Source organism: Macaca mulatta, chromosome 8, assembly GCF_049350105.2.
Source record: "Macaca mulatta isolate MMU2019108-1 chromosome 8, T2T-MMU8v2.0, whole genome shotgun sequence".
Lineage (NCBI taxonomy): Eukaryota > Metazoa > Chordata > Mammalia > Primates > Cercopithecidae > Macaca > Macaca mulatta.
The window spans coordinates 85558529-85581990 of NC_133413.1; the positions used below are offsets into that span (position 1 = coordinate 85558529).

General features: G+C 34.7%; 1 protein-coding gene and 1 non-coding gene across 2 annotated transcripts in view; one reads left to right on the top strand and one right to left on the bottom strand.

Moving 5' to 3' along the window:
• Nucleotides 1-10534, top strand: part of CRISPLD1 (cysteine rich secretory protein LCCL domain containing 1) — a 45655-nt gene extending 35121 nt beyond the window's left edge. The window contains exons 13-15 of the mRNA XM_001087482.5: nucleotides 2634-2709; nucleotides 6500-6630; nucleotides 9433-10534. Of these exons, the coding sequence (XP_001087482.4) occupies nucleotides 2634-2709; nucleotides 6500-6630; nucleotides 9433-9484 (259 nt within the window). The 3' untranslated portion in view covers nucleotides 9485-10534. The remainder of the gene's footprint in view (nucleotides 1-2633; nucleotides 2710-6499; nucleotides 6631-9432) is intronic.
• A 2695-nt stretch (nucleotides 10535-13229) lies between these two features.
• Nucleotides 13230-13786, bottom strand: LOC697620 (uncharacterized). Its single transcript, XR_001442254.3, has one exon. It is a non-coding gene; the product is annotated as an uncharacterized LOC697620 (transcript).
• Nucleotides 13787-23462: the final 9676 nt, after the last annotated feature.

Genomic DNA, 23462 nt, shown 5'->3' on the forward strand with positions numbered 1-23462 from the left:
ACTCTATCTTAAACTATTATTTAGTAACCATTTGGTTACTCTGTAGTAATTATTACTTAATATCTTATATAAGAAGCATCCAGTTTTATATATATATATAAACAATTAGATCTTTAAAATTTATTGAATGCTCAAGATGTAAAAGTAGATATTAAAGTATGTCAGTATTTTCATTCAAAGTTTACCAGCAAATTGTGGGTGGAAAAAAAAAAAAAAAAAAACATTTACTGGACCAGTACCTACCTTCTCAGTAGTACATAACAAGCTGTTAAAAACAGATTGGAATACAAACAAGCAAAAACTTCCCCCAATCTTTGTTTTACCTGAACTCATCTGAGTAGAAACTAACTCAACTTGGATTATTGACTTTGGCATTCCGGAAACCAACAGCTGAATATGGGCAAGATAGAGTTTGCAGAGCATGCAGAGCAAGTGATTTTACAACCATAAGGATTGCAGTGAATGCCTAGCAGTTCTCAAATACAGTAAGATCAGTTTCCAGTCAAAGGGGACATCCTTCCTCCTGCAGAAACCCCAGACAGCATCTTTTATAACAATGAATCCTTTAATTCAAAGTTATAGAAACTCAGGTGCATTTATTACTTATATTTAAATGGTTCTGGTTTCCATGTTATGTGAAGTATATACGCTCTAGAGTATACAGCGTTATACAAATTTTAGAAATAAGAACTATAACTATTTCTTAAAAGCTATCTTAAGGAAGATCTGCTTCAATTGGCAAGGGTAGTTTCAACTGAAGTATATTTATTATACTTTCAGGAAAATTGTTGATGCTATCATCCACCAATGATTGTAACATAATTATGTTGAGAGTCTCATTTACTACTTAAAATTGTGTTTTTTCCAGTTTTAGTTTGTATTTCCTTTTAGTGATGGGTGTGTGTGTGTGTGTGTGAATGCAGACGAGCCACTTGATTAAAAGTGAAGTGCCATTTGACAGTTTCTTCAACTTTGGGAGTAGATTTTTAAAAATATCATGTGATTGATTAAATATTGATAATTGGATCCTTTGTTTAAATGAAAAGCTTTTGGTCATATTGTATTAGAGCCTAACAACAAAAAAAAAGTGTTGGGAAATGTCTTTTAAGTGAGCTAAGCCAACCAGATGTCAGTAAGGCAGTAGGATTTCTAGAGGAAGAGCATTCCATGCAGAGAGGAAGATAAATGCAAAGGCTCTAAGGCAGAAGGCTATTGTGTGCATTTGAGGAATAACCATTAGGCCAGTGTGACTGGAGCAGGGTGAGAAAGTGGGAAAGGAGTAAGATATAAAATTGGAAAGGCAGTGAGGATAGAAGATACAGGGCTTATTGACCTTCCTGAGGCTCTTGTCATTTACTCTGAATGTGATGGAAGCCACTGGAATATTTAGAGTAGAGGAATGATGTGTTTGAAATTGTACATTTTTTGTTGTTGTTTCGTTTTGAGATGGAGTCTTGCTGTGTTGCCCAGGCTGAAGTGCAGTGGCACGATCTCAGCTCACTGCAACCTCTGCCTCCCAGGTTCCAGCAATTCTCCTGCCTCAGCCTCCCGAGTAGTGGGATTACAGGCACCCAGCACCATGCCCGGCTGATTTTTGTATTTTTAGTAGAGACAGGGTTTCACCATGTTGGCCAGACTGGTCACGAACTCCTGACCTCAGGCAATCCACCCACCTCGGCCTCCCAGAGTGCTGGGATTACAGGCATGAGCTACCGCGCCTGGCTGGACTTGTATGTTTTAATATAAGTATGGAAAACAGATTGAAGAGGGACAAATTGGAAGCAGGGAGACCATAGAAGCCTAGAAGAGCCTATTGCAGTAAGTTAGAGAGTAGATGATAGAGCCCAGAGTTACCATGATTGAGGTGCTTGGGGATGCTCTGATCTTGGATATGTTTTCATGTACAGCCAATAGAAATTGCAGATGGGTTGAACGTAAGGTGTGAGATTAAGAGAGGGATTGAAGATAGAAAGGTTTCTGGCCTGAGCACTTGGAATCATGGAGGTGCCATTTATTGCAATGGGAAGCCTACAGAAAGAACAGATTTGGGAACTAGAGAAGGAGATTAGGAATTTGGTTTTATACATGGTAAGCTTGAGATGTTTATTATAACTAAGTGGAGATGTTGAACAAGCAGTAGGATATTCACGTTTGGAATTAAGAGAGGTCCCAACTGGAAATGTAAATTTGGAAATCAGCCATTTAAAGATGATAATTAAAACCATGAAACTGAATGAGATTCCAAAGATGTGAATATAAAGAAGAGAAACTATGAGATATATGAGGCAGACAATGATTCAGATTTTCCAAGTTATTGGTTTAGTAAATTCTACAGATATATTGAGTACCAACCTCTCAGATACATAGAGATGCTTTCTGATGTTTCTTTTGGCTCGAAATCCCCACATTAGACAGCTTCCTAATTTTTTTTAAATCACATTTGTGCCAAAAGATAGAAATAGATAAACAGAAGCAATTGTGTCTACTACCTGGGCTTGTACAATTGACCTATTTCAGGAGAAAAAAATGAGTAAGGTTTAGAATGTTGAGCTTACTTTGTGTATACATATCTGTGGTTTTACTAACAAGAAAGACGTAAGTAACCAGCTTAATATATATATTATTTTTTTCAGAATATACTGTCCTCGTAACTGTATGCAAGCAAATCCACATTATGCTCGTGTAATTGGAACTCGAGTTTATTCTGATGTAAGTATCCTAATTTATACAGCTTTCAACATTCATGTATATATATAAATGTATAGCCACATTTAAATGTGTATATGTACATTTATATACAGAGCAAAGAAACAGACTTTGTTAATAGGCATTCTCAGAAGAGTTAAACATCCATATCACCAAAAAATTAATATCCATATGTAAGATATGAGTGTATAATTATTTGACAAAATTTTTCTTCACATTCTCCCCATATGTTTTATATAAGACACATAATGAAATAGTCTATAGTCATTGTTGGGAAGGAAAATGTGTTTCGTTTTTCTTTTGATTCTTTCGTATTTGAAGTCTAAACTGGATAATTAAGATTTTGTCAAAAGTCTAAACAATATCTTCAGTGCCAAACGGCCATTTAAAATGTAGCATAGAGTCATAGAGATGCTACATTAAAATATATGCAAAAGAGAACTAATTGAGGGGATGTTTTAAGAGATGACTTTAGTGGGGTTGGACAAGGAATGTGAGCTGTGATGGCCCAGGCTGGAGTTCAGTGGCATGGTCATATCTCAGTTTAACCTCAAACTTGGGCTCAAGTGATCCTCCTGCCTCAGCCTCCCAAGTAGCTGGAAGAACAAACACATGACACCACGCCTGGCTCTTTTTCTGTTGTTGTAGAGATGAGGTCTCACTGTGTTGCCCAGGCTGGTGTGGCCTCAAGCAGTCCTCCTGCCTTGGCCTTCCAAGGTGCCAGGCCTGTTAAGTGCTTGTTGAGCTAGGTTTTTAGTGTCCATTGGTAAAGAGGATCAGGGAACATGTTCTAGTGGGATAAGTGACATTTACAAAGTAATGGAGTTAAGAGTAAATGAGCTGTACATCAGTCTAGCAGATAGCTTTGTTTCTGATCTGCTGAAAATCGGAACGAAAAGGGGCTTCCACCAAGTTAGTCAGAGAGAGAGGAACCCAGCTCACATCAGTGTGTGGACAAAGTCTGAAAGCGCACGCTGATGAGTTTATGTTTTATGAGGCAAACACTTAGAAACCATTACAGATTTCTAAGCCAGAGAGTTACAAATGCAAATTTAGGAAATGTCTTATGCACATACTCAATAGAATATTAAGGGAATTTGATCATATAAAGAGGACTGAATATGTATATTACCACCTATTTCTCTTGGTGAGCTTTCTTAGGTCCAGATTTTTTTCAGTTCAGCTTTACCTTTGCAGTTATTCTCCAATTCTGAGTCTCTCTCAAGCTCCAGATTTGAACTAGTCTTATGTGCCACTGAAACATCCTGCTGGTATCTTGAACGTGCTAGTCTTCACATTTGTGCTTATATTCTTGCCTCTGTTGAAATGCAATATTTTTGAAAATTTTATGTCAAAATTGTGGTCATTCTTCAAAACCTAAATTATTGCCACTTTCTCTGAGGGTATGTTGCTGGACCTTCCAACTCAAGTATGAAGTTGCCCCTATTTCAACCCCTATCACTTCATTTTCTCCTTTTGGCACTTAGCCTGTTGAATTTGATATTATGATTATTACCCTATCTCTTTTATTAGTTAGTAAGTTTCTCAAGGGCAGCAGCTGGGTTATTCATTCATCGTATTTTGATCACGAATTTGATGTCTGCCAAGCCGTGAACAAGACAGGCACGTCCTGCCTGAACAGAGCTTAGAGCACATAGTTACGTCAGATATTAACCAAGTACCTTGCACATAAATATTTGTTGAAACAAGTAGATTAACAAATATATAGGAATGTGCATATCTGAACTCAACAGAGATTTCCAAAGAAATTATACTTTTCAGATTTTCCCTTTAAGCAGGAGAACTTTTAATTTTAGTCATGTCTAGTGAAAATCTTTCAAAATATCCTGTATACTTCTATACCTTTAAAGCCATCTATTTGTTAGAGTTCAGGTTTTGTTAGAACTCATATCTTGAGATCATTTTATCTTTCTACCCTCAGTGAAATGGGTGTGTAATGTGTGTATCATATAGGTCGTTTGAAGAGTAAGTTGGAAATACAAAGATTACTGTCAAATGGCAAGTACGAAATCAGAGATCCAATCATTAATTGCCAGTCTTCCCTGGCCCGACAAAATACATTATCTCTCCAAATAAAGTATGAAAATGTGAGAACCAATCAGCCAGACTCCATCCCTCCTTCCCTCCTTCCCTCCCTCCTTCCTTTCTCTTTCTTTCCTTCCATTTATAGTTAGACCTTGTACATTCTGTTTATTTGAACTTTTATTTATAGTTTATTATATATTTCTGCATTCATTAAAAATTCTATTTTTAAAGATAAATAATTCTTTTCATCACATATTAGAGTTTATGAAGTCTGAGTATGAAAAGAAAATGTCTTCTGACCTTTGAACTCAAATAGGGATGCCTGCTGAATGCACAACTGCAGGCAATACAATAGCCTCAAAACATATTAAGTACTTGGACTTTAAGTAAACGTTGTATCTAAGCACTTTTGTTACCTTGGGAAAAATGCTGATTAATACTCTTTTAACAGAACAAATACTGAAATGTGCACAGAATTATTTTTAATCCCATCTGTTAGGAACCATATTGGATGCAAATGTAATTCAGTGGGACTTTAAATGTTGAAGAAAATGCGTTTGAGTAAGGATGGAGGTTTTAGATACATGGTATTTTGTGATACAGCAAAAGCATGGAAAGGATTAAACAGCTTGGCATTCAGACTCTGATCTAATAAATACTGACTGATGCTCTAGAGTTCACAGCACAGTAATAAAGCAAGGTCATGTAAGATATACATGCTTATGCGAACTTAAAAAAGCATATTAAATCACTCACATGTGCATAGAGATAAAAGAACACACCAATGGAATCAGAAAAGACTCATGGGCATTTGACATGGATTGCTTTATACTGAAACAGTTAAAATATTTTCTTTGGTCGGATTTCCTTGGATTGTACTTAGTTGTTGACAAAGTTTGGTAAAACATTTGGACTAAAGCAAATGTTAAAATTGAAGATTTTAATGGGCCAAAAGAAATGATCTGACTTTTAGAATTCAGTAGTTTTAAAAATTTGAAAGTATTGGAACTGAAACAATAATTTTCTTCTCCATAGAAATCCCATTCAGTTCAGATTATATGACTAGTACAATGTAATCGGAGGACTTTCCTAGTATTTCATGTCAGACCATTCAAACTAAATTGACAGGCATTACAAATCTAGGTAGAAGCTATGATGATTCTTCATTTTTTTCTTTTTAGGGTTATTAGGCAAAGTTTATCTGTGTAGATTACATTATTTACTAAGAAAAAAACTACCCCATTTCTTGTATTTTGGAACAGGGGCCATAGTCATATGCAGAACTATGGTGGAGTTTGTATTAGGCAAAAGTGAACATACCTGAGGGATGAATAATCTAACCTGTGAGCATTTAGTCAGAGTGAGCCCAGTATAGAACAAAGGCTAAAACTGAAGAATGACAAACAGGCGCTAGAAGAGATAAAAGAAGCTAATTTGCTTTCTATTGCTTTGATACTCTAAAGCCTACTGTTTGGACAGAACAGGTGTTTGCTAGATTAGACTGGGGAGGGGTCTTACCATTGCATCACCCTTAAGGTTGGCCTTCAGGCTTGCTCCGAATTGGCTTTGACTTTGTGACATTTCAAACACTCCTTTCTGCACAAAACCTCATCCTGTAGCTGCTCACTGGCTATCCATGACATCAGGATGTCAGCGACTTTAGTCTATTAATAACGGAAGAATAGGCTGGACAAGTCCAACAGGAATTTCCAATAATGGCAGTTTGTTTGTTTCCTTGCCTTCTCAGCTGTCCAGTATCTGCAGGGCAGCAGTACATGCTGGAGTGGTTCGAAATCATGGTGGTTATGTTGATGTAATGCCTGTGGACAAAAGAAAGACCTACATTGCTTCTTTTCAGAATGGAATCCTCTCAGAAAGGTAAAAACAAAACATATGTATGTATAATTTTACGTACCATCTATCACTGTATTCATGATTGCTGCACAGTTGACCCACTGTAACATTTTTAATTTTTTTCAAAGTTAAGTGGCAGAGTCAGTGTGTTCCTTTGCACACTTGTGTACCAGTCAGCCTTCCAGGGATGGGAGAAGCTGTAGTACCAGAGGTGCCTGTCTCCTGCAGGCTTATAAAAATCAACATGAAAATCGGATTACAAGTCAGAACTACTCTTTTGTTAATTGATCTTATAATTAGGAACTTTCTTTCATCCTCTTTTGGATTTTCTAGATTAGTTTTTATATTTAATTCTTTCTAGGTGAGCAAGGCACAGAATATTTCTCTAATCCAGTTATCTGACAAAGTATTTGACAAAAACAATGTCTGATTTTCCCTAGAACCAAACTCTCCAATTGATTTGAAGTTGGATGCCTAGTGTGATATAAATGAACTCTTTCAGGTCATTTTTCATATTATTTAACCCACCCACTAGTGTCATATATTTTGGTGATGTGAGAAAATTCTTCTAACTCACTTTATCAGGTATCACTAAATATTAAAATAAATGAAGCAATGGTGATTTTTAAAATCATTGTTACTTATAAAAGTAATATTAAAAGTCCTATTTATTTGTATATAGAAAAATCCCTAACTTTTAGGTATTTCCTGGGTTCTTCAAAATTGCCAGTGGAGAGCACACATATGTACACCAAAGGATGTGTCATGCGGGGTATCTAGATTACCTTCCACGTAACCATCTGGGTGTCATCCTCTCAAAAATACAAATCTGCATTATCTGTTTTCATATTAGACTATATCAAGAGGTGAGTGTTGAGAAAGTGACATCTCTACAACCTGCTCATGTCCTCTTTAAGCAGAATAATACATAAAATGGATCTTTGAGTTATAAAATTGGATATGCAACTTTATAAGCTAAACTGAGTGATATGGTTTTATTCATGCCTTGTAATTCTTAGATTTAATTTAAAACCATAAAATGATAGGTGATATCCTAATAAAACGGTATAATAATTATTTTTGAATACCTACTATGAATATTCCAGATGTTAGATGCTCCTGAGCACTCTAAGTATGTTAGCTCAGCTTCAACATCCTTGAAATGTCAGGCCTATACCCGGAGAGAGAGAGAGAGAGATATATATGTATGCACGTATGTGTGTGTGTGTGTGTGTGTATGTATATGTATGTGTGTGTGTCTGTATATATGTATGAGTGTGTGTATATACGTGTGTATATGTGTATGTGTGTGACTGTATATATGTGTGAGGGTGCATATGTATATTTATGTATATATGTGTGTTTCTGTGTATGTGTGAATGTATACATATACACATATATTTTATATATACATATATACACATATACATACATATACACATATACATATGTATATATATGTTAACTGAGACTCCGAGGGGTTAAATGATGTGCCCAAGTTCATATAACTTGTAAATCTCAAAGCTTAGATTCAGTCCGTAGGCTCAGAGATGTGTGTTATTCCAGTATTTAACTGTGTACAAAAAGGAAACACAGCAAACACATTCACTTCCTGAGGCACTCAGTCAGTCTGTTTCTCATAAATAAAATATTTGGATTGGCCATCTACTTGCGTGAAAAACCTGGCATGCATGCATGCACATGTGTGTATATGTTGTGTGTGCACCCTTGTGATACCCTTATTTTTGCTCACTCAAAAATTCTCTCCCTTTTTTCTTGTACGAATAAATATATAAAAGATATTTCACTTTCTCTTTCTTAGCATTTATTTTATTGATCTCCAAAAGTCTTTTGTAATTATTAAGGAAATAAAACTTTATGTAAAAGCTTCAAAAGCTTACAGTTGATTTGAATAAATAATGATTAATGGTACTACCAATCTGTTTTAACTTTTAGACTTTTAAACAAAACATACCTTGATTTATGTTGCTAAATAAATATAACCAATTTAGTAAAGAGTAAAATTTATGAGTCTGCATTACTTTTAACTTCTATTTAAAAGTACTTTCAAAATGAGATTGAATGCTCTGTGTGTGTGTATGTGTGTGTGTCTGTGTGTGTCTGTGTGTGTGTGTCTGTGTGTGTGTGTATGTGTGTGTGTCTGTATGTCTGTGTGTGTGTGTCTGTGTGTGTGTGTGTCTGTGTGTGTGTGTGTGTGTGTATTTTTTCATTTCAGTGAAGATATTCTTAGGTCCTTTCAGATTTGACCATTAAATATCCTTACTAATATTTTTCTTGTAATTATAGATGTTAAGAGTATTAATCGGTATGATAGCAATGTAATTTAAATTTTGTCAGACTTGGGCAATGATGATAAGCTAGTGGGCAATGATAACAAGCTAGTGCTCTAGAGTATTGCCTAAGTATCAGCTGTATTTTAAGCTTGTAACCATACATATCAGTTGTAAATCTGAGTCTCAGTATTCCCCATTAAAACTGAATAACAGCTGCCAAACTCTACTTTATGAGAATGAAAGGAGATAATATAGGAAAACATGATGTAGAATCTATGAAGTTCTGTAGAGACTACTATTATTACCATTACACATCTTAAATGTTGTTAGTACTTGCAGCCCAGCATGGAACCAAGAGTTAAGCTCTTTCGTTCAAGCTTTCCAATAACTATAAATTATAGTAGCCTAAGAAAGTTGACCATCTGGATTCGTAGAGCTGCTTTCTTGACTGTCATAAGAAAGCATGATTTATAAGAAGGATTATGTATAGAGATAACAATATACCTTGTGTTTTTTTTTTTTTTTTTTGCAGTTTACAGAATCCTCCAGGAGGAAAGGCATTCAGAGTATTTGCTGTTGTGTGAAATGGAATACTTGGAAGAGGATTGTAAAGACTATTCCAAATGCAGTATTTCTGAATTTTGTATAAAACTGTAACATTACTGTACAGAGTACATCAACTATTTTCAGCCCCCAAAAGTGCCAAATACATATAAATCTTGATAAACGAAGTCTATAAAATAAAACATGGGACATTAGCTTTGGGAAAAGTAATGAAAATATAATGGTTTTAGAAATCCTGTGTTAAATATTGCTATATTTTCTTAGCAGTTATTTCTACAGTTAATTACATAGTCATGATTGTTCTACATTTCATATATTATATGGTGCTTTGTATATGCCACTAATAAAATGAATCTAAACATTGAATGTGAATGGCCCTCAGAAAATCACCTAGTACATTTAAAAATAATCGACTATAAAACTGAAAGAAACTATCACATTTTCCTCAGTTCAATGCTATGCCATTATCAACTCCAAATAATCTCAAATAATTTTCCACTTAATAACTAAGGTTTTTTTTTCTTCTGTTAATTTAGGCATATAGAATATTAAGTTCTGATATTGCACTTCTTATTTTATATAAAATAATCCTTTAATATCCAAATGAATCTGTTAAAATGTTTGATTCCTTGGGAGTGGCCTTAAAAATAAATGTAATAAAGTCAGAGTAGTGGTATGAAAATGTTCCTAGTGATCATGTAGTAAACGTAGGGTTAAGCATGGGCAGCCAGAGCTTTCTATGTACTGTTAAAATTAAGGTCACATATTTTCTTTTGTATCCTGGCAAATACTCCTGCAGGGCAGGAAGTATAATAGCAAAAAGTTGAACAAAGATGAACTAATGTATTAAATCACCATTGCCACTGATTTTTTTTTTAAATGGTAAATGACCTTGTGTATAAATATTGCCGTATCATGGTGCCTATAATGGTGATATATTTGTTTCTATGAAAAATGTATTATGCTTTGATACTAAAATCTGTAAAATGTTAGTTTTGGTAATTTTTTTTTCTGCTGGTGGATTTATTATTTCCCATAAACATATTAAAATTAATCATGTTTCAAAGTTTTATTTTCAGTTCCTTTTCCATGCTTATTTTGATTTAGAAATCACTTTAAGATAAATGAACAAAATTATTGTAAGTCTTCTAAATTTGGTTTATTGACGTTAGTATGATAACATACTTAATACCAGATGTCTACAAAATCGACCTAATTATTTCAGTATTTGCATGTGAAAGAGAAACACATATTTAGAGACATAGCAAGGGAGATTTTGAATAAAAAGAGATGAATTTATAAAGTAGGAAAAAATCTGAAAGATACAAAGTGATTATAAAAGAATTAACAGAACAATAAATACTTCAAATACTTTTAGAAGGTAAATGATTAGGAGCTTAGGAGGAATAAAAGAGATAAATATCATGCAGTGATCAAGGAAAGCAAGAGAGAGGATAATACAAAAGTAAAAGAAGAAGGGCTCACATAAATAGCTTCTGGAGTGCAAATTATAAAGACATCAACATTTTTGATCATTTAATAAGTATTGGCTTATAGCTAAGTGGTTCAAAATACTGGTAATTAAAACAATGATGTATACATTAAAGATTGCAAAACTTAAAAGCAGATTTTTATGGGAACATTTTTTTGAAAGGATACATTACCACCTTCTTAAATAGCGTGACTTTACATAGACTCTTTTTCTGGTCCTTACTGCCCCTCGCACAACAGGGACGCCCCATCAGTTCTGTCAGTGTAAGATTTTCTTCTATTTGCTCTTAGTTTAGATCTCCATCATCAATTCCCCTTACTATTGTAATGTCTTCAGCTGGAGCCTCTTCTTTGTGTCTTTCTCCATTCCTTTTTAATGCATTCGTATTTCCCAGCACCAGAACCCTGGAAATTAACTCTTCCGTGAGTTTCCATTGCTTAAGAAAAACCAAACACCCTTGTAAAAACATTTGAGAACTTCCATAGTCTTGTTCATATTGTTTACCTATCTTCGACACAAGGCGTGGCCTCGGGTAAGTTATTTAGCTTCAATTTACCTTACCTGTAAAATGGAACAAATAATATCTCCTTGAGATTGCTCTACGAATTAATTGACACATTATGTGTAATGTACTTAAAGGAATAATAAACACATGTGGTCAGTGGATGCCATTTTCTATTATTATCATAATTTTTGTTATTTAGTTTGGGGAAACTATTCATCTGTCATATGCTATTGATCCTTTGGCACTTAAGTAAATGTGAAATCCTCCATGAATTTTCCTGTGATTCTCCTTGTAAGAATTAAATGCTAATATGATATCCTTTTAATTTGGCCATTTTAATTATTTGTGTTTGATTATATTCTTTAAAAGATAAGCTCTTTGTGAATGGTAATACTCATCTCTCTACCCAAGAGCACAATTATCTCAATGATTTTTACGTCCGTGGACTCTACAAATGGTATATCAGTATTGTTGAGTGAACATTCCAACAATTCATAATTTTTTATGAAAATGATTTTTTTCCACATTATAATGTGATGTCAACACAAACATAAAGTACTATAGCTAGTGAAAATAATTTATTGATAGACGTGGATTTAAAACAGATCAATGCTTATAGAATAGTATTAATATTACTTTAGCATTTAAAGTTTACCAGACCATGTGTTACTTTAATGCTCTTCACGTATTAAAAATTATTATGTATTTCAAGCATAGTATTTTGAAAATAAATTACTAATATTAGATAATTTGCATATTACAGGGTCCACTTTTCAATACTGTACTCTAAAATCTTGACTGTTCTCTAGCCATTCTAAAATGTTTTTAAAGAAATGTAAACTCTTCTAAATAGCATAGTGAGCCAAGCAAAGAAACAGAGCTATCGTTTTTGCAGACATACCAAATTTCAGATTTGAACTTTAAGCTAATTCATTGCACAAAGAATTACATTGTTAGAGTTGATTTAAAAAACTTATCTGAGGTGATACTTCTACCCTGGCACCACAATATTCAGGAGCTGAAGAAATAGTTTAGTGAAATAATCTGATCCTCTTTTATTAATTTGTTGTAATTAAGTCGAAATTATATCAGTTTGAGATTTTAAAAAGGCAGGCAAACTCGTTAGAACACTGCTCTTAACAATTAGCTATTCTCTACTTCCTCTTATCCCCTAATCCTTATGTCACTTTGCACAGAATTACCAGAGTGTGAAACAATGCTAGTAAGCAAACATCCTTGCACTGGACCATTAAGTTATGAAAACTAATTTTCCAATGATTACTAGTAATAGTGAATTGGCAATTGTGTTTACCACTATACTGATGAAGATGAAAAGCAAAGGGGCCTACACATGACTGTATCTGATAAGCTCAGTTTTAAAAAGAAACATGTACAGAAGATGAAGTAGAAATTAGAGATACATAACTAAAAGGCACAAACAGATTACAAATATCATTAGAGGCTGGGTGTGGTGGCTCAGGCTTGTGGTCCAGCACTTTGTGGGGCTGAGGTGAGTAGATCACTTAAGCTCAGGAGTTTGAGACCAGTCTGTGCATGATGAAACCCCGTCTCTACAAAAATTAGCCAGGCATGGTGTTGCCTACTTCTAGTCCCAGCTACTTGGGTGGCTGAGGTTGGAGGACCACCTGAGCCCAGGAAGTTGAGGCTACAGTGAGCTGTGATTGCACCACTGCACTCCAGTCTGGGCAACAGAGCAAGACCTAGTCTCAAAAAAAAAAAAAAAAAAAAAAAAATAGAAATGCTTTTTTTTTTTTTTTTTTTTTTTTTAGTTCGTGTCTTTTATTAACTCATACAGTTACTTGTCTTCTGGCTTGTTGAAGCAATAAGTCAGACAACATTTGTCACAATAATGTCTGTCAAAGTGGCTTGCCATAAACACCCCAGCACCACATTCATCAGACGGGCACTCTCGACGAAGGCGACTAATTTTGCCCTTCTCATCCACCTTATAATATTTCAGGACAGCCAGCATAACCTTCTTTCTCTTGTGCTTATTCTTCTTGGGAGTGGTGTAAGACTTCTTCTTCCTTTTCTTAGCACCACCACGAAGTCTCAACACAAGATGAAGAGTAGACTCCTTTTGAATATTGTAGTCAGACAAAGTACGTCCATCTTCCAGTTGCTTGCCAGCAAAGATCAGTCTTTGCAGAGCAGGAGGAATTCCTTCCTTCTCCTGGATCTTGGCCTTTACATTTTCTATCGTATTCGAGGGTTCAACCTCGAGGGTGATGGTCTTCCCCGTAAGGGTTTTCACGAAAATCTGCATTTTGGTGGCGACTCCACCACAGATGGCGGATCGAAAAGGGAAATGCTTTTAAAAAGCCTAAACTGATTGAGTCCTTATGCTAAGACAGATAAGAATTTTTTACAAAATGATATGAGATCAGCATGGTCAGGGACAATATAACGAAAAACAAATAACCCCTTCTGAAGCTTTCTGCTTTCATTCATCCAAAAACTGAGTTCCTACAATCTGCTATAGGTTTGTGCTGATCACTGTAGATATGTTTATAAACAAAAATGTCCTCAGGAAATTAGATTCTAGTGAGGTAAACATTATTAATTAGATAATCACATAAGTAAATACAGGAAACAATGGAGATTATAGAGCTTTGTTACTACAAAGAAAGTCTATATAGTACCATGGCAGTATTGAAAAGTGGGACTTGACCTTGGGGGAAGAGTAAAGATGACTTTCCTGAGGAACTGACAAAGTTCAGAAGAACTTAAGGATGAGCAGAAGTAACTTGGAAGGGGAATAATTTCTTACATAAATAAACACTATGCAAAATACCTTATGACAGGAATACTCTAGAAACAACAGCAACAAAAAGCCAAAGGCATGTTGTATTGAGTCTGGACATGTAAACGGGGAAGCAGACAAAGGTTGAAAGAATTTCTTTAGGGTTAAAAGGCACTGTTGGTGCTCTAACAGATGCCCAACATGAATAACACTATGATGTGACACATACCAGTATACTCAAAAGGCACTCAGGAATTCAGATTTTGAGCACAGGAGCAAAGTATGAGATACATTCTGTATTAATAACAAACTGAGTTTTATAGCCCTTTATAATAAAGTTCTTTAATACTCCTGGGATCTGGAGTTTGATTCTTACATGATTAATATGTCTATAAGCAATGAATTGAAATTGATTGAGAGCAGGAGGAGAGGATGACATGTATTGAGAACCAACAATATTTTAGAAACACTGCTATACGTTTAATGCATTTGCTTCTCACAACAAACTTGTGAGACAATATTATTTTCCCATTCTTATGTCTTAGAATGTAGATTCTAAAAGGTTAATCTACACTGTCTAAGGCCTTGAGTTTGGGAAACGTGATTCATGGTTCCGTCTCTCTAAATCCAAAGCCCATCTCTTGCTATTGGATCACTCCTGCTGGACATTTCCATGGGGACAGGGAATAATTTCATTAGCTCTCCTTACATCAGCTTTAGAAATACTCTTACACAGAATTCTGTAATCTTTGAATATGCCATACATTTGTTAGATGTAGAAAGATCTGTAGAAGAGGAGTAGAAATTGAGCTTTCTTTAAAGGTAGACTACAAACAATTTTAAAAAGAACATTGATTCAGGGAACACCAGGAAAGGATGGGGTTTGTGTTCTGTAGATTTGGAATTAATAAACTACTTTTTCAAGAAAATACACTGAATTACTTCCCTTTCACCAATTCATAAAAAGGGAGATAAAGACAAATAAAAATATTGTGCTCATAAAAGCATGGATATCCTGAAAGTGGATGGCAGGTGAAATCATATTGACAATTCAGAACACATGGAGCCTCAGCTCAGAGCCCACCCAAGAGAAGGGTGCAGTTGAGGAGAAGGCTTCTCTTTAGGCACAACCATAAAGCAAAGTGCTTGAAGAATCTGCCTTCTGATTTTCATTCAGGTGGACTCCTGGATTTCACTCTACCCTTCAACCTCACCCTGCCCACATACCCTCAAATGAGTCCAACTAATTAACATGCCATGATACACATAAAAAACTTGAAGTCAGACCTCTCTTATCCAGGTGACAGGTTGACAACAAGAGATACCACTTTAGTCAATCCAGTTCTTCAAACAGATACAAAAACAGACAAAATGAACTGTCAGACAAAAGCACAGAAAAGCAAGCATCACATCAACTGACACCAGAAGCAGATGTTTTAGAGAAAAGTACCCTTAAAATCTTACCATCAATATCCTCAGAGAATACAGTACACCCATAAAACAAGAACAGACTAGTGTAGAAAAGAAACCATCAAAGAATAAGAAAACCATATTTTGGAAGACATTAAAGTAGTTAAAACTTAGCCATTGGACTTCAGGAAGCAAGAATGATGACATGCTTGGTGGTTGTATTTAGAATGTAGGAATTTTGGGAGAAGTATTGAAGTGAAAAACATAACAGAAAATTTCTTGTTAAAGATAAAAATGTAAAATGCATATAGATATCCACATATATAACATTAGATATTGTTAATAATCATGTAAAATTAGGCATAAACTGTGATATAACAATGCATTTCTAGTGAAAAATGTTGTGTTTCCAAGTCAGCTTTGCTTCTTTCTAGTTGGCTAATGCCATTCAAGTTTCATTAAACTTTGCTTAAGCATATTTTGCTCATATGTAATATGGGAATTATAATGACTTCCTCATAGGGTTGATAACAGAATTAAATTAAATGATAGAACATGGCTGAAATTAGCTAGTACTTGCTGAACACTAACTAAATGATAATTCCATATGTATATTGCATTTTCTTAGAGGTTGTGTGGATTTTATTTCAGATTTTCATGAACCATGTTCAATCATTTTAAATCAAATGTATTGAGGAATAATTTAAATACAAAAGATGTATGCTTTTAATTATTCATTCTGATGACTTGTATTAGTTTCCTGGGGCTGCTGCAATGAAGTTCCACAGACTAAGTGGCTTAAACAATAGAAATGTATTGTTTCACAGTTCTGGAGGCTAGAAATTCAAGATGAACGTGTTGGCTGGGCCACGCTCTCTCTGAAGGTACTAGGGAAGGTTCTGTTCCATGCCTTCCTCCTACCGTCAGTTGATTTGCTGACAATTTTATGCATTCCTTGGCTTGTGGCATTAATGTAATTTTCACCCAGCACTCTCCATGTGTGTGGGTCTGTGTCCAAATGTCTCTTTTTTTATAAGGATACTGGTCATGTAGGATTAGGGACCCATCCGACTCCAGCAGGACCTCATATTAGCTATTTACATCAGCAATGACCCTATTTCCCTATGAGGTCACCTTCTGAAGTACTGGGACACTTAAACATATGAATTTAGTGGGGACACAATTCGAACCATAACAAGAGTATTGGCAAATGTACACATTTGTTTATACCACCACTATAATTAAGATATAAAACATGTTCATAGCCCCCCCCCCAAATTATCTGTTTCTTCTTCCTGGTCAATTCCCCAAATGCCCTCAGATTCAGGCAACAACTGTTGCACATTTAGATTTCTCTTTTCTAGAGTTTTATATTAATATATAGTATTACTGTCTTCTGTCTTGCCTTTCTTGCTCAGCATAATGTTTTTGAGATTTGTTCATACTGTTACATTTAGTAGGAATTTTCTTCTTTTTATGATTGAGTGGTATTTTATTATATGAATATCCATCAATTGTCTTATCTTTCACCTATTAACAGACACTAAAATTGCTCCATCCTTTCAGTAACACAAGTGGAGCTGTTATAAACGTTCATGTACAAGTCTTTAGGTATACAAATATTTTCATTTTTAGAGTAAATAAGTAGAATTTCTGGGTCATATGGTTAATATATAATTAACCTTAAAAGATTTTGCTGAGCTATTTTTCAAAGTGGTTGTGTCATCTTGTATTCTCACAGTAAATGTAACAGAGCTTTCATTTGCTCCACATGTTGGCGAACTTGTTTTTCAATTTTAATTAGTCTTTTAAATCTATTAAATTAATTTAAATAAATTAATTTTAATTGATCTTTTTGATTTTAGTGACTCAACGGGTGTGTAATGCTATCTTATTGGGGTTTTATTTGGCATTTACCTGATGAATAATACCATTGAGCATCTTTTCATGTGTCATTTGTATATCTACTTTGTAAAATACCTGTTCAAATATTTTTCCCATTAAAAAATTGTTTGGTTATGTTTTTATATTTAGATATAAATATATAAATATATATGTATATCTTTTTAAGTATATATATAAATAATATATATTTAAACTATATATAGAAAGTTTGAATATTTTCTTCCAGTTAGTGGCTTAACCTTTTTTAAAATTATGTTTTTTAAAGAGCAAAATGTTTAAATTTTGATGAAGTCCAGTTTATCTTTTGTTTTGTTTTGTTTTGTTTTGGGATTTACGCTTTTTGTGTCATATCTAAGAAGTCTTTGCTATCACCAAGTTGCAAGAATTTTTAAATATGGTTTTCTCTAAGAGTTTTATTAAGTCTATGATCCATTTGTGCTAACTTTTGTGCATAGTGTGAAGTAAAGGTGGAGGTTTGTTTTTTTCCATATGGATATTCAATTTTTCAAGTACCATTTGTTGAAAAGATGATGCTATCCTATTGAATTACTATTACTGTCTGTTAAATAAATCAATTGATCACTAGTATATGGATCTATCTTCAGACACACTATTCCAGCACCATCTAATAGAAATTTAATATGAGCCACACATGTGATCTTAAATTGTCTAATATCTACATTAGTAAAAGGAAAAAAAAATTCTTGTGAATAATACATTTTATTTGATCTAACATATCCAAAATATTATTAACATGTAATTTGTATAAAAATATTTGGTAATAATTTTGTTGTGAAGACTATTTGATATTAATATTGCCACTCCAGGATTCACATGTAGTGACTGAATAATTTCCATCCATTCACTTACTTTTTTTTGAGACCCAGTTTTTATGCATTTTAGTGTATACATTACATAATTTGTAGTGTTATTCTCAGATTATTGGCACATGCATACAGTCATCTAGCAAGCAACACAATCAATCCACAAATTCTTTGGTGCCCCCTTGTCTTCAATGTCATCCCCTATTCTCATTCCCTGTAATCCACGTTCTATTTGGTCAGATAGTTTTACCTCTTTCAGAATTTCATAAAAAATAACATCAGTGTAATATTTTGAGTCTGGCTTCTTTCACTCAGCACAAACGATTAGAGATTCATCCATGCTGTTGTGTGTCAGTGGTACATTGCATTCTTCTTCTGAGTGGTATTCCATAATGTGGATGTACCATAATACATTATTCATTTACCAGTTGAAAAGCATTTCGATTAATTTTAGATTTTGGTGATCACAAATAAAGCTTTGTAAGGATTCCCTTATAAGGGACATTGTATGGCTAACTTTAAAACTCACCAATATTCCAAAAAAATGTGGTTGTACCATATTTTGCATTCCTCCCAGCAATGTCTGAAGGTTCTTCCGCATCCTTGCTAGAATGTACTATTAGCCATTCTAACAGGTGTGCAGTGGGATCTCGTTGCTAAAGACTTACTTTTAATCTTATCATTGCTTTATATTTAACATAGTCTTCTTGTAGGTAGCAGAGTTGGGCCTTTTTTTTTTTCCCGTCTGATAATTTATCCTATTAAATTAAATATTTATGTCATTTACATTAAATATAATATTGAAATGATAAGGCTTAAATCTCTCAGCTTAGTATTTGCTTTTTACCTGCTTTAACTCTTTCCTGTATTTTTTTGGATTAATTGAAATTTTTTAAATATTCCATTTTATCTCTGCTTTTTGCTTACTGGCAAGTCTATTTGTTTTAATTTTTTAGTGATTTTCTTACTTGAAAGGGGCCCGGATCCAGACACCATGAGAGGGTTCTTGGACCTCATGCAAGAAAGAATTCAGGGGAAGTCCATAGAGTTAAGTGAAAGCAAGGTTATTAAAAAAGTAAAGGAATAAAAGAATGGCTACTCTATAGGCAGAGCAGTGGCATAGGCTACTCAATTTAGTATACTTAGAGTTATTCCTTGATTAAATGCTAAACAAGACATGTATTATTAATGAGTTTTCTGAGAAAAGGGCAGCAATTTTCTGAAACTGAGGGTTTCTCCCCATTTAAGACCATATGCGGTAACTTCTGGACATTGCCATTACATTTGTAAACTGTCATGGTGCTGGTGGGAGTGTCTTCTAGGAGGCTAATGCATTATAATTAATGTATAATGAGCAGTGAAGACAATCAGAGGTCATTTCATTGCCATCTTGGTTTTGGTGAGTTTTGGTGGTCTTCTTTACTGCATCCTGCTTTATCAGCAGGGTCTTTGTGACCTGTATATTGTGCTGACCTCCTACCTCAGCCTGTGACGAAGAAAGCCTAACCTCCTGGGAATGGAGCTCAGTAGGTCTCAGCATTATTTTACCTAGCTCCCATACAAGATGGAGTCTCTCTGATTCAAATGCTTCTGATAGTTTCTCTAAGGCTTATCATATGCATGTTTAAATAATCGCAGTTATTCTGCAAAACATATTGTTCTATTTGCATATAACATAAAAGCCTTACAACAAAATGCTTCCATTTACCCCTTTTCATTCTTTGGGCTACTTGTGTCATAATTTTGCTTTTGCATTATTATAAATATCATAATTTATTATTATGTTTCTTGAAACAGTCAAGTGTATGTGAAATTTTAAATGATAAAATATATTTACACACAAACTTATTATTACAGGTATTCTTCAAAGGTTTTTATTTTGCTTTCACTTTTGGGAAATATTTTCACTGGATTTAGGGTTCTAGGTTGATAGTTGTATACTTTTAGCACTTTAAAGATGTTATTTCATTGTCTTCTGGCTTATGTAATTTCTGAAGAGATATCTATAGTCATTCTTGTATGTATTTGTCTCTAGAAATGTTTCTTTTTACTTTGGCAGCTGTTAGGACTGTCACTTTGTCACAATCTAGAGATAGTTTACTCTCATATTAAGATCTCTATTAACTGTTCCAGGTGATGAGCCAGGAATCTCCACTCTTGTTGATCAGAGCTAAGTTGTCTCCTAGTCTGGGGTGAGCTCTAAAAACGGTTCTGTTTATTCTTCTCTGATTGCTGTTTGTCAGTCATTTGGAGTATTACATTATACTTGAGTGGCCTAGTATTCAGCAAAAACTTAAGGTGACCTCATGCAAATGTTTGGACTTCTTTCTCTGAATAGTTTCCTCTTTCCCAAAACTCTGCATTGCAATTTCTGATTGTCTCAGCGTTCTTGAACTTAATTCTTTTCCTGCTCAACTCACACAATGATGCTCTGCTTGGGAACTTCCTCTCTGGACTACAGGTGGAATGATTCTCAAGACCCACAGATAGGTGATCATGGGGATCACTTTGCTTGTCTCCTTTCTCTTAGGCACTACAAGTGTTGCCTAGTGACCAATATCTGAAAACAGTTGTATCATATATTTTTTCCTCCTTCATATATATGTATGTTGGGAAGAGAAGTTTGATCCTTGTTATTTCACTATAGTAAGAAAGAGAAATCTTCAATTTTTTTAATAAAAAGAAGGATAATCTAAGAGAAACTCTCATTTTTTAATTTGATTAGCTTAAAAAATTAAATAATAGTATACAGATTTTCTTTGAAAAATAGTATGATTTGCAAGAAGTTTGGGAGTTTGGGTATGATTTCAAATATGTGGATTATTAATTCTGATCAAATGTTAGTGGATTCTCACAGAAAGCACAAGCTTATTAGATCCAATATTTTGATAAGAAAAGCAGGAATGCATGCTGAAGGCCTAATGGAGCTTGGAAGAACAGAAAACATATGCTCAACATGATAATTTGATCTCTAAACAATAAAAAATGTTGCCTTAAAAATAAGCTAAAGGCATAAGCTGTGAACCACAAATGCTTTGAAATATTATAATCCTGAAATGGAAAAAATGAAAAGGGCAAAACTAAAAAAAGCTAAAATATATTAGATAGGGTTATTTTAAGAGCTTAGAAGTTGAGCTGATTTCTTTAATATGTTTTTGACATTTACAGTATTATTTCCTTATAACACCATCTTGAATATTTGATACTATAGATATATTAATGTATTCTCCAAGTAATGTTGATAATGTACCTTTTTAATCTTGTATAAATTTACCCAGTTTTAGATTTTTTATTTTTTTCCATGCAAATGGTATCAGAATGAGTAAACATATGATCTAATACCTAAGATAATAATAGGACAGTTTAATATGTCCCAGATGAGTTATTTTTGCCAGGAGGATTTTTTTTCTTATAATCTGGAAAATATCTTCAAATAATAGAGTTCTCTACTGTTAATGAAAAGCTTTATTTTGCAAGAATGACTTCCCAAATGAATAGGAAAAAGAATCCACAGCAAACATTATCTAGAATCCTGCCTAATTATTTTCTATAAGCCTCTAGTAATAATATTATATCTACAAAATAATAACACTTCTGCAAAATTTCACAATTATCTCTGCACTGGAAGCATAGACCAAATTGGATAGTTCATATGAAGAACATTATTACCAAGGCATATAGTCACCAGACTGTCCAAGGTCAACACTAAGAAAAAAATCTGAAAGGTAGCTAGGGAAAAAGGTCAGATCACTCATGAAAGAAACCCCAACGGTGAACTTCTCAAGTCAGAAGAAACTAGGGACCTATTTTGTTTGTTTAAAGAAAAAAAAAAATGCCAACCAAGAATTTCGGATGCAGCCAAACTAAGTTTCATAAAGAAAGGAGAAATAAAATATTTTCCAGAGAAGCAACTGCTAAGGGAATTTGTTACCACTAGACCAGCCTTAAGGGAGTTCTAAACATGGAAATGAAAGAATAAAACCTAATAACACATGAAAAAAAACACTTAAATACATAGCCCAAAGACCTCATAAAACAACTATACAATCAAGACTATGAAGAACTGCAGGGGAGAGGCCCCCAAATCTGGCCATAAACTGGCCCCAAAACTGGCTGTAAACAAAATCTCCACAGCATTGTGACATGTTTGTGATGGCCATGATGCCCATGCCGAAGGTTGTGGGTTTACCAGAATGAGGTCAAGGAACGTCTGGCCCACCCAGGGCAGAAAACCACTAAAGGCATTCCTGAACCACAAGCAATAGCACGAGAGATCTGTACCCTGAGGACATGTTCCTGCTGCAGATAACTAGCCAGAGCCCAACCCTTTGTTTCAGCCCATCCCTTTGTTTCCCATAAGGAATACTTTTAGCTAATCTATAATCTGTAGAAACAATGTTTATCATTGGCTTGCTCTCAATAAATATGTGGGTAAATCTGTGTTTGGGGCTCTCAGCTCTGAAGGCTGTGAGTCCCCTGATTTCCAACTTCATATGCTATATTTCTCTGTGTGTGTGTTTAATTCCTATAGTGCAGCTGGGTTAGGGTCTCCCGGACTGAACAGGTCTCAGCAAGTGGTGCCCATACGTGGGGATCGAACCCAGGTTGAAAGGTTGCCGGAGTGACAGTTGGAGGCTGTGGAACTAAGCTAGAGGACACCTGAGTACTCTTAAGCAATCCCCATGGTGAGTAAGAAGGGGAGCTCAGAAGCATCAGGGTAACAATGTGACGAGTGTGGGCTCTGGTTCATTCCACCTTGGAACCTTTTCACACAGATTATAAGGAAAAAGGAAAGCATAATGAAGTAACAGAAGAGGTAACAGGGCCAGTTTGTTTGCCAGCTAAAGCTAAAGCGGCAAAGGAGGAAGAGGTTCATCCCTACCCTTCTGCACCCCCTCCTTATTTTGAAGAAAAAGAGTGGCCTGACCCTCCAGATCTTTCTTTTCTGGAGGACACTGGGTGAAAAGTAGTGGCCCCAGTGACTGTTCAAGCAGCACCTCGAGTGACAGCTCTCAGTTCTATTCAGGCAGGAATCCAGCAAGCTAGACATGAGGGTGATATAGAGGCTTGGCAGGTCCCTGTTAGAATACAACTCCCA